Source organism: Trichosurus vulpecula, chromosome 2, assembly GCF_011100635.1.
Source record: "Trichosurus vulpecula isolate mTriVul1 chromosome 2, mTriVul1.pri, whole genome shotgun sequence".
In the NCBI taxonomy this organism is placed as follows: domain Eukaryota; kingdom Metazoa; phylum Chordata; class Mammalia; order Diprotodontia; family Phalangeridae; genus Trichosurus; species Trichosurus vulpecula.
Window position 1 is genome coordinate 72,588,148 of NC_050574.1, and position 11,335 is coordinate 72,599,482.

Consider the following 11,335-nt stretch of genomic DNA (forward strand, 5'->3'; position numbering starts at 1 on the left):
AATGCACAATGTACGTTTGCCAAAAAGACTATTTTATGAAGAACTCACACAGGGCAAGTGTTCACATGATGGTTAGAAGAAATGATAACAAGGACACTCTCAAGGTCTCTCTTAAGAACTTTGGAATTGATTGTGTGACATGGGAGACACTGGCACAGGACCGCTCAGCATGGTGTGCCCACATCAGAGAAAGTATTGTGCTTGATGAATAAAGCAGAATTGAAACAGCTCAAAGGAAACACAGGAGGTGCAAATTTAAAGCATCTACCCCAAATGTTCTCACAGACTATTTGTGCCAGACTTATGGTAGGGCATTCCGAGCTCATATTGGTCTGATCAGCTACATTCAGACACACTGAAACTTGACTCTAGCATAGTGACGTCATTGTAATCTTCTTCAAGAATGAAGGACAACAACCAACCCCACCTCCCACTTTTAGAAACGAACTACAATTAAATCAACTCCACTGTGATTCATGGATGAGATCTGTCAGTAAATATGCATTTTTTAAAAGTGCCAGAAATTTTGCTTAGTTCTAGAGATAGAAATAAAAGCAAAAATTGCTCCTGTTCCTAAGGAGATTACACTCTTTTGGGGAAGACAAGAAGTTATATACAGAGTAGATAGAAGGCTATACAGATTAGTCAGTTTACTCCCCTATGACCCCACTCACCATCTCTGGAATGTTCCATAGGAAAGTACCTCTCTCTGGCCACCACTCCTCAATGTATATGGTTTTCCCCACCAGAATATAGCTAGTTATGGGTAGAGCATGGAAATACAAGCAAGAAAGATAGTTCCTACCTTCAGGGAACTTATAGTCCAATTGGGGACACATAAAGGGGGACTGGAAGAGAGGGGAGGTAAGCAGATGACAAGGAGGTCTGCATACATGTGGAGGCCTAATTACAGGCAAGATGAAATGAAAGCTCACCTATGGGAGCCCAATGTCCTAGGCAGAATCCAGTGTTCTGTATCTGGAGGGGAATGAGGACTTTGGGCTGAGTGCTAACAAGATATAAAATAAGCTCTTAAGAGTAGGGCAGGGACCATCTTTGCTTTTGTGATTGTATCTCCAGCACTTAGCACAGTGTTTAGCACATGTTAGGTGAATAAATGCCTTTTTAATTCATTTATTCACTCATTTATTGATTGATTCTTTCCATTCTGATTCCATATCTTCCCCGAAATTTAACACTCAACCTCCCGGAGGCTTTCCTTGATTTGTCCCAGATAAGTGGTATCCACCTCTCTCACCTTCAGAGGTGACAACATCTCTTGGCCAAGACAAACCCCTCTTACATGCACAAGTAAATCCATTCTATCTATTTTTCTCCAGGAGACTGCCTCCCCACTATTATCCCTACTCTCTTATTTATCTTCACCCTGTCTACTGGGTGCTTCCCTGACAATAAACATACCCGAATCTCCTCCACCTTCAAAAGACCCTCTTACTCCATCCACCCCTACTAGCCATCCTCCTCTCTCTCTCCTTTTGTAGCAAAACTCCGTTAGAAGGCTTTCTATAAACTAATCCCTCCACTTCCTTTCCTCTCACTCTCTTCTTAATTCTCCAGTCTGGCTTCTCACCTCATCATTTTCTGACCTCATCATATAACTGAAATGACTCTTCCCAGAGTTACCAATGATCTCTTAATTGCCAAATAGAACAGTCATTTCTCAACCTCATCCTGTTTGACCTCTCCAGCTTTTGATATTTTTGAAGACCCTCTTGTCTTTCATAATCTCTTCTGTCTAGGTTTTTATGAAACTGATCTCCCTTGGTTCTCCTTCTACCTGACTGTTCCTTCTCAGTCTCCTTTCCTGAATCTGCATCTAAGTCATGCCATCTAACAGGGGGTGTCTCTCTCCTTCACTCCTGGTTTTGTCCTGGGCCCGCTTCTCTTCTCCCTCTCTAGATTTCACTGGGTAATTTTAACAGCTCCCAAGACGCAATGATCTTGTCTATTCTAATGATTTCCAAGCCTACTTATCTACTCTAATCTTTCTGACCTCCAGTTCTGCATTTCTGCATCTGCCTACTGGACATCTCGAACTGGGTGTGCCATAAGATATCTTAAACTCAACATGTCCAAAAACTGAACTCCTTATCTTTTCTCCCAAACCCTTCCCTCTATCCGTGTCTGGCTTTAGGGAAAAAGAAATCTATCTTGTCTGTGATGCTGAGTAAGCACCACCTACAGGCCAACTGTGGGGTGTAATGGAGAGCTCCTGAATCTGGATTAAGAAAACCTCAGCTCGAATCCCAACTCCTGTCTATCAAAGTTACTCAGGACGTGTCCATGGGCCTCAGGTGCCCCTTCTGTCAAAGGAAAGGGTTGGTTTAGATGACTTCTAAGCTATCCTGCAGGTTGTTCCCCCCACCCCACTCTCCGAACCCACGCACCCTAATAATCAGGGCAAGCCATGGCCGCAAGGTGGCACTAGACTGCGGTCAAAGACTGGCTCCAGACAGGCAGTCAATACTGGGGGATTTGGGGCGGGGGGAAGACCATTCCTGGGTGTCTGGGGAGGGGGCCGCAGTCGGGCTGCCCGTCCCCGTCCTCGGGGGCGGCGTTGGGAAAAGGGGTCCAGAAGGACATGAGCCCTGGTCTCCCAGGACACTCATCAGCCAGCCCAGGGCTGCGCCAGGCCTAGAGGAGTGCGTGCATTGGGGTGCTGGGGGCCCTCGGAAGAGAGGGAGTTTCCCCGGGTGGAAGGCGGCCCCCCAGGGAGCGGACGGGGGGGGGGGGCGTACGGAAGGGGCTCTCAGCCGAGCTACCGCCGGGCAGGGGGGCGTGCCTCGGGGAGCTGGGGGCTAGCTTTGGAAGGGGGGCGACTGAAGTGGTGGGCGAGGTGGAGGGGGGGCTCCGGGTCTGCAACAAGGTTGCGTCACCTCTGCCACTGCGGCGCCAGGTTGTCCCAGCGCGCGGCCCGCGCTGCGGGATCCCCGCCCCCGCCCCCGCTCTAGCTCCCGCTCCGGCTCCTGGGGCTGCGGGGCTTCCCCAGCAGCGGGTGGGGGCGGGGGCGCCGGGCCCCGAAGCTCGCCAAACCTGTCCCGTGCCCTTCCGGGAGGCGGGAGCCGCCACCGCCCAGGTCGGCCCTTGGTTGCGGGGCCGCAGCGGGGAAGGAGAGGGCAGGGGAGGGGGGGGGGGCGGAGGAGGGGGGACCGCAGCCCATCCGCCAGGGGCAGGAGGGGGGAAACCGCGCAAAGGGGAGGGGCTCCCGGCGCGCAGACCGGGGCGGGGAGCAGGAGGGGGGAGGAGGAGGGGGCTCGGCCCCCGCCCACTATGCAAATCGGCGCCTCCTGGTTGGGGTGGCTGGGGCCGCGCAGGGCTGGATATAAGGCGGCTTGGGAACAATACGTCCGGCTCCCGGCTCCCGGCTTTGATCCTCGGAGCTCCCGTCGGTGTGGGAGTGAGTGAGTGAGTGTGTGTTTGTGTGTGCCCGCGCGCGCACGCCAGTGAGTGAGTGTGTGCATGTGTGTGTGTGCATGTGTGTGTGCGCGCGGGGGGTGCATGTGTGCAGGCGGCCCGGAGCACGCGGGGGAGCCGGCTCCCTCCAGGTGTGGGGCCGTCGGAGCCAGGTGAGACATTGGGCTGGTCAACCGTAGAAGGCGGGGGGAATTAGGGGCACTCCTGGGACCAACGCATCGACCCCCCCCCACCCCGACAAGCACCTCCTCGCCCCAAAGTAGCTCGAGTTTGGCCGAGCCTGGGAAAGTTTGCTTTTAACTCTCCCTTCCTCATTTCCACCCGCCTGCTGCCCGCGGCCCTTTGCTCTAGCTGCGGGCTCTGCGAGGGGGGAGTGGCCCCAGTGCCCTGCCCTGCCGTGTCTCGGGACTCTGCTGCCGGAGGGAGGAATGGGGTCAGCTCTCCGGGGAAGGCGCCCGGGCCGGCTAGGGGTGGGGGCTCCGATCGGCCGCCCCAGGGGGGGCGTGAATCTGGAGGGGGAGGCGCTTGGGTTATCTGTTTGGGGCTGGGGGATTCACTCTCGGCGCCTGGGGGAGGGAGGCAGGAGGCAGGCAGAGGGAAGGAAGGAAGGGGGGAGGGAGGCAGGCAGGCAGGCCGGCGGAGAGGAGTGGGAGGGAGGGGCGACGGGTCCTCTTCCTGGAGCCACGGCCCCCCAGCCCACCGGTGCCCCCATCCCCCCCTTCCTGCAGGGAACGGAGATGGACTTCGACTCGTACCAACATTATTTCTACGACTGTGACTACGAGGAAGATTTCTACCGCTCCACGGCGCCCAGCGAGGACATCTGGAAGAAATTCGAGCTGGTTCCGTCGCCCCCCATGTCGCCCCCGTGGGGCTCGGGCCCTAGCCCGGGTGCCTGTTGCTCGTCAGCCGCGAATGGGCCACCCGAGCCGTGGCCTGGGGGCTGCGGGGTAGACGAGGCGGAGGGCCGGGGCTACTCCAAGGCGCTGGCCAGGAACTACGCCTCCATCATCCGCAGTGACTGCATGTGGAGCGGCTTCTCCGCCCGGGAGCGGCTGGAGAAAGTGATGAACGACAAACTCTCTGCGGCCGCCGTGGCAGCCGCGACACCCAAGGGGAATCCGGCCAAGCCAACGGCCTCGGCAGACCCGGGCTGTGGCCACCCGGGGCCCGAGGGCGTGGATCCCACGGCCGTGTTCCCCTGCGCCCCAGGTGAACCCAAGCCTCAAGCTTTCTCGGGCTCGGAGAGCCAAAGCGATTCTGGTAAGTGCCCGGGACCCTTGGGGATGGGGGGAGGGGATAGAGCGGACCTTAGGGTGGCTGCCTGGGCCCGGGGTCCCCCGGCGTCTAGAGGGAACTCGAGTCACCCCCCCCTGCCCCTCCCAGACAGGTATTAGTGCTGTCTGGAGCCAGGAGGTTGGAGCAGCTGGCTTCTCCAGGATCCATCCAAGCTAAAACCTGAAGGCTGCCCCCTCCACCTTGCCTCTTGGGGCACAGAGCCCCCTAGCAGCTTTTCTCTCACACACGTGGGTGTGTTGGTAAATAGACTGAAGCCCCAAAGGAACAAAAGGGGGTGGGAGTTAAAAGCTTCTTCCTGGGAGTTGGGGAAAGGGTGAGACCCCACTGAGTCTGAGGGGGAGGTGTCCCTAGGGCCCCAGTGCCATGGTTTCTGTTGTCCTCTTTCATAGCATCATAGGATTTTGGAGGTCATGTATTCTAGCCCCTAACTTTTTAGAAGGAGAGGGCCCTGCTCAGAGTCCCACAGCTTCCAACCCAGGTCCCATGACTCCCAGATTTTTCTACTGGGATATCTCAGTCGGGTGCAGCAAAGGAATCCTTGGGGACCAACATTGCTCCCTTCTTTCCTGGAAGCCCCTCAAACTCCCCAGGTGTTGAATTCAATAAATATTTAATTGCCTACTCAGAAAAACACTATGCTAGCTCCTGGGGGTGAGAGCCCATTTTCTGCCAGCAACGTATCTGTTCAACTTGTTCTTCATGGGATTATAATTTGCCTGGGAACAAAAAGATGAAACCTTAGAAAACATCTGTTTAACTCTCCCTCAGCCCTGCAAACACGCACATTTTTTGCAAGGAAGGAACTCAGACCCAGGGAGGATCAATGTTACTTGCCTATGGTCATGCAGGTAGTAAGTGTCTGGATCTTGCCTCTCAAATCAGCACTTTTCTTAGTTGCCTTGCTGCATGGAGATGGCAGAATATTCTTTGTCCCAGTTTTGTCTCTCCTCACCTTGGGGACTTTGGGGAATTGATCTGAGAATGCCAAGTTAGCTTCTGTTAAAGTGGATCCTACTGGTGCCTCTGGCACCTCAGGCTTGGTTAGCCTTTGCTCATCTAATCTTTTCCAAGTTAGGAGAGTGACAGATCTTTGCTAGGGACCTGGCTCGTGTTTAACTTGCAAATAAATGGAGAACCATCACCCCTGCCCCCCACCCTCAGAGATCCTGGGTCCTAGGAATGTGAGGGCAAACAAGGGCAATCTTGTCCAAAGGGTAGACAGAGGCATTCCAGACAACTTAGACCCCTTTTTTCCTACACATTGTACCCTCCAGTGGGGACATTATGCTGGGATGGTTGGCATACTGCCTTCCATTTACAGAAGCCCAGATTGCAGGGGTTGAAGGGGACCTTAAAGCATAGAATGTCACCTGGAAGGGTCTGACTCATTTTATAAGGGAGGAAAACAGGCATTCAACCCCAAGGCCACCTTAGTAAATGGAAGAGCCTGGATTCTAACTCTGGGTCTTTTAACTGTTTAGTCCAAGGATCCTATTGATGGGAATGGGATCTGATCCCCTAAAAGGAAAAGCTTGTGTTTACTGCTTTGAACAGGCTGTAGTGGTGGTGGTCGGAAGGAAAAGGAGATGGATTTCTCTCCCACAGCCCTGCTTTTGGAATGCCCTGGGGAGGCAAATCTGCTGGTACTGCTCTAAGCTGGGGCCCTGAATGTTGTACCCTTTTAAACCTTAACAATGAAAGGAATCACTTTTTTCTCAGGTTGCTCTTCAGTGAATCTTTTCTAAAGCCGGAGGCTTGACACCCTGAGGGTTGCAAACCAACCTTCCTTTGTGGGTGTGTTATGTGGCTTTTTTTTTTTTTAACGTTACTTTTCTTCAAGCTTTACTTACTGACCTGGCCTTTCACCTGAACCTGTTTCCAGGGCCCCTGGCTCTGGGACTGGCCACATGGCCTGGGAACAAAAAGCAACAGATTGCAAACAATGAGGGGGGTGGGAACAATGAGTGACATCGAAGATCGACCAATCAGGGGCTGAAGACTGGCTGAAGCCGCATTCCAAACAGCAGCAAACTAGCCAATCCAGAGCCTAGGCCAAGAAGAGCTGAATGGGCCAGTTTTATTAATGGGAAAATAATGCAATTGTTCCCACAATGCAAGTTTGAGTCACAAAGGGGCTTAAGTATCTTGATATGCAAAGAGCCTAGGAAATGAGTTCAAAGACCCCAGCTTTGGTACAGTTAGAAATGCGTGTGGGAGAAGTAGGCTGAACAGGCCGGATTGCCTTGCTCCCTATCCACCTCTGGGAGCCTCCCTCTGGCTTCAGAAGAATTTGGGGGAGTGACCTTCCCAGGAATCGAGTGAGTCAGGTACCACTCCTAGGAGCCTTGCCTTACCCCGGTGGTTTACACAACATTAATATTAGCACCCAAAGGGTTGTAAAGTTCTTAGAGGGAAGCCAGGTGGTGTAAGTAGCTAGGGATCTAGATTTGGGGATCAGAGAACCTGGTTTCTAAGAGCAGCTCTGCCTGCTTGCTGCCTTGGGAAAGCAGGATGACAGGATTGGCCCATAGTCTCTCAGGACCCGTGACCTCTCTTGAGTCCTAGAAAAGGGTCACAGATGGGAATCTAAAACACACGGTGGTTAGACGATTAGTACAGCCAGTAACAGCAGGATTTGAACACTGGGCTCTTCCTTAGTGCATTCTCTTGCTTCCCACTCAGTAAGCCCCTTCCAGTGGGGCAGTCCTTCTGTTGACAGACCCTGATGGATAGCTTAAGACATTGCTAGTGGTCCATCTGTCCAGTACCCCAAGCCTGCCCCCTTTCATTTCAAAACCTGTAATCTTCCAAAACCTAGAAAACCTTTTTTGGGCCCATGTTTGGAAGCCTGAGGGAGGGACCACCTGTGGGTGATGAATGTTCCTGGAGCCCATTGAGCCCAAGGGTGAAATGGTCTTAAGGACAGCCCCTTCCCTCCCCCAGAGGGGAGCCGGGGCACATTGCAGCCCCTCTGTCTGTCTCTGAAAGTCTTCCACTGAATGAGATGACCGAATGGCGAGGTAGGGGGATAATAGGATTTATAACTTGTGAAAAGTAACAATGGCCCCAGTGCGGGCTGTGCTGGGCAGGAACAAAGGGCCCTGCTCGGCCCCTAGACCCCTCATTTACAATTCTGATTGCTCATGAAAGAGTCCGACCAGGGGAAGATCTTTATAGCTCAACTTTGTCCCAGGCTAGTGGGGCACCCTCTCCTCTTCCCTTCACTTCCATGGGGGAGGGGAGAGCCTGGCTAGGCTGGGACTCTTTTGTTCTTATCTAAACCTTGCTGTGCAAAAGGAAATTGGAGAATATTTTTCTTCTTCCACCACTTTGTAGGGAGCAAATCAGCTGGCTTTCAGATCCCCTGTCTCTTGGGAGCTGTTGCTGCCTGGCTTGGGAAGTGGTATCATCTGCCTCTTAGCTCTCAGCCCCCAGAGCAAGATACCAAAGCAGGAGATTCTGGGGTAGCTGCATGCCAAGATTGTTGAAATCCGCGCCCCCCCTCAGTGCCCAGCTAAGATCAAGCCTTCCCTGGTTGCCTACATCTATAAGTAACCTGTAGACTCACAGGATATTAGAATAGGAAGAGATCTTCAAGGTCTCTATTTGCAGGTGAGGCAACCAAGGCCATTTTACAGATGGGGAAACTGAGTTCATGGTCTCCAAGTTACATAGCTAGTAAAGGACAGGAAGGGATCTGAACCCAGATTTGTTTATACTGTGCCACGATGCTATCGATGATTCCTGCCTGTAATAAAAGTAACTTCTATGGAACTTTATAAAGCATTTCCTTCCAAAAGCCCTAAAAAATGCATAATGAGCATTGGTTGAAACCCAACTTTTGGATGAAGAAGCTGACAGCTGAGAAAGTGATTTGCCCAAGTTCTTAAGGATCAAGGGCAATCTAAAGAGATGGGTTCAAGTCTTTCCTTGGATAGCTACCATATGCATGATTTGAGACAAGTCATTTTGTGGTCCTCAGTTCAGGAGCCCTTGAGGCCCCTTCCAGTCCTTGATCCTAGGATATTCCCCCTTTTAAACTAATATAAGAAAATGTGAGCATCGTAAGTCTACTATTATTTTGGTCTTTGTAACCTCAGTGCGTGGCACATAGTAGGCCCGTAATGCTTGCTGATTGCTTTTGCCCAAATCACACAAGAGTAGTAAGTGCTGGATTGGCCGTGAATGAACCTGGGTCCAGATCCAGGGCTGCTTCCACTGGGCCATACTACCTCCTATCTGTTATATTTTAGTCTCGTCTGAATCTCCATGACCCTTTTTGATGTTTTCTTGGTAAAGATACTGAAGTGATTTGCCATTTCCTTGTCATTTTATAGGTGAGGAAACGGAGATAAATAGAGTTAAGTGAATTGTCAAGGGTCATACAGCTAGTATGTGTCTGAAGCTGGATTTGAACTCTGATCCTCTTGACTCTAGGGCTGCTAGTTTATCCACTGCTCCACTCAGCTGTCCATATCCTAGGTGCTAGAACCAGGATTTATGCCAGGGCTATATGTCAAATCTAGTGGTCGTTCTGCTCTGCCTCGAAGGCTGGTTCTTTCTGGACTGTATTGTTTGAATTTTTGAACACTTAGGTTTGAATTCTCATTCTAATAATGATGATGACATTTACATACTGCTTTACGTGAAGGCTCATGAGGCAGCTTGCACAAAATACTAGTGGGATCTTGGCCAAGGTTCGTGGCCTCCATTTCCTTATTTGAACTTGAGGCTTTGGAAGGTCTGCAGTCAGAGGACCTGGCCTTGCCTCGTGGCCCTGCCTGCTTAGGATCACAGGATCAGAGTTCGAAGGGACCTCAGCAACCACCTAGTCCCATTCCTTCATTTGACAGACGGGGAGACTGAGGTCTGGGCAAGGTTAAATCATGCACAGTAGAGTTAAGCATCAAGGGTGGGATTTGAACCCAAGGTTCCAACTCCAGAGGTGCTCATTCTGCCATTCCACAGTGACTTGCCTCCATGGGACCTTAGCCCATTTGACTTCTCTGAACCTCATTTTTCTCATCTGTCAAATGAGGAGGTTGGATTAGGTAACCTAAGGACCTTTAAAGCCCCACACCTGCAATCCTGTATATGTACCTCATTCTAACTAGCTTGGTGCACATGTCCCACCATTGATTGTGAACTCCTTGAGGCCAGAGACTGGATTTTGGGGTCTTTATCCTTGTATCCTCAGCTGGTAGACACATCCCTGCATCTAGGAGGCATTTCAGTCATTTTCTTTACTTCTTTCTCTTTGGACAGAGGGTGAAGAGATCGATGTGGTGACAGTGGAAAGGAGGCAATCCCTCAGTGTCCGGAAGCCAGTCACCATCACGGTTCGAGCTGATCCCCTGGACCCCTGCATGAAACATTTCCACATCTCCATCCACCAACAGCAGCACAACTATGCTGCCCGATTCCCCCCAGACAACTGTCCTCAGGAGGGGACTCCAGAGAAAGAGGCCAAAGAGGAGGAGGGGGAGGAAGAGGAGGAGGAAGAAGAGGAGGAAGAACAAGAAGAAGTAGAGGAGCTTGTGGGTCCCCCAGGGCCTGCCAGCCCCCCATCCTCAGAAATGGGGCCCAGCCAGTCCAGGCCGGCCTCTTCTGACACCGAGGACGTGACCAAGAGGAAAAACCACAACTTCTTGGAACGGAAGAGGCGGAATGACCTCCGCTCTCGCTTTCTGGCACTACGGGACCAGGTGCCTGCGCTGGGCAGCTGCACCAAGACTCCTAAGGTGGTCATCCTCAGCAAGGCCCTGGAGTACCTGCAGACCTTGGTGAGTGCTGAGAAGACCATGGCCTTAGAGAAGAGGCATCTCAGGGCACGGCAGCAGCAGCTACAGAAGAGACTTGCTCAGCTCACTGGCCACTAACCTACCAAAAAGACAGAGCTGGAGCTCTCATTGTGGAAAACAGACTTCTAATTTTCTGCCCTTCCCCCTTGGTAATTTGCACATTTTGGGTCCCATGGGACTAACTGGACTATTGATCCCAGAATGCACTGCAGCCAAATGCACGCACTCACGTCACACACACACACACACACACACACAATGGCTTGCATTCTTGGAACCTTCGAAAGACTGTCTTGGCATGTTGCACCACCCCCACCCCCCCCTGCTCCCCAGCTCCCCTGCCTCATTTAGGGGGACAGTCTCTGTGTCCAGCAAAACAGCTGCCTGAGGGAGGGGCTTTGGGGTGCAACTCCAGGAGGAAGGCAAGGCATGACAGATGCTGAGCGACAGGTGGTGTCCTCCAGTGGTGTTGTGCTCCCTGAAATCACACCCTCTGCGGAGCTTGGGGGTTGGTCATGGTGAGGGATGCTCCTGCTGGGGCTGTCCCTGTGGGGTTAGCTGAGGACAGCTGGGCTTTGAGGCTGACGACTCAAGATACTTTTTCCAGTGGATACATGAGCTGTTTTCACTGGAGAGGAGCCTGGAGACTTACTCACTACGGAGACCCTTACCTCTCTGCTAAACACTTTACAGTAGCTGAGGGGTTGGCAACCTTTTGATGATGCTACAAAGTTACAAACAGAGTCTTCTGTCGAACTGAAGGCCTGCCACAGAAGGCAAAGGGGTTAACCTAGCCACCA

General features: G+C 52.3%; 1 protein-coding gene across 1 annotated transcript; it reads left to right on the forward strand.

Moving 5' to 3' along the window:
* Nucleotides 1-4,163: 4,163 nt before the first annotated feature.
* MYCL (MYCL proto-oncogene, bHLH transcription factor) lies at nucleotides 4,164-10,619 on the forward strand. Its single transcript, XM_036746301.1, has 2 exons — nucleotides 4,164-4,698; nucleotides 10,000-10,619. Exons 1-2 carry the CDS (start codon nucleotides 4,173-4,175, stop codon nucleotides 10,611-10,613), a joined length of 1,140 nt encoding a protein of 379 aa, XP_036602196.1. The 5' UTR covers nucleotides 4,164-4,172; the 3' UTR covers nucleotides 10,614-10,619.
* The last annotated feature ends 716 nt before the right edge of the window (nucleotides 10,620-11,335 follow it).

Bases quoted from the DNA above. Each gene is read 5' to 3' on its own strand.
- MYCL (XM_036746301.1), top strand. From the start codon at position 4,173: ATGGACTTCGACTCGTACCAACATTATTTCTACGACTGTGACTACGAG. The intron at 4,699-9,999 runs GTAAGTGCCCGG...CTCTTTGGACAG, and splicing joins GGAGAGCCAAAGCGATTCTG to AGGGTGAAGAGATCGATGTG.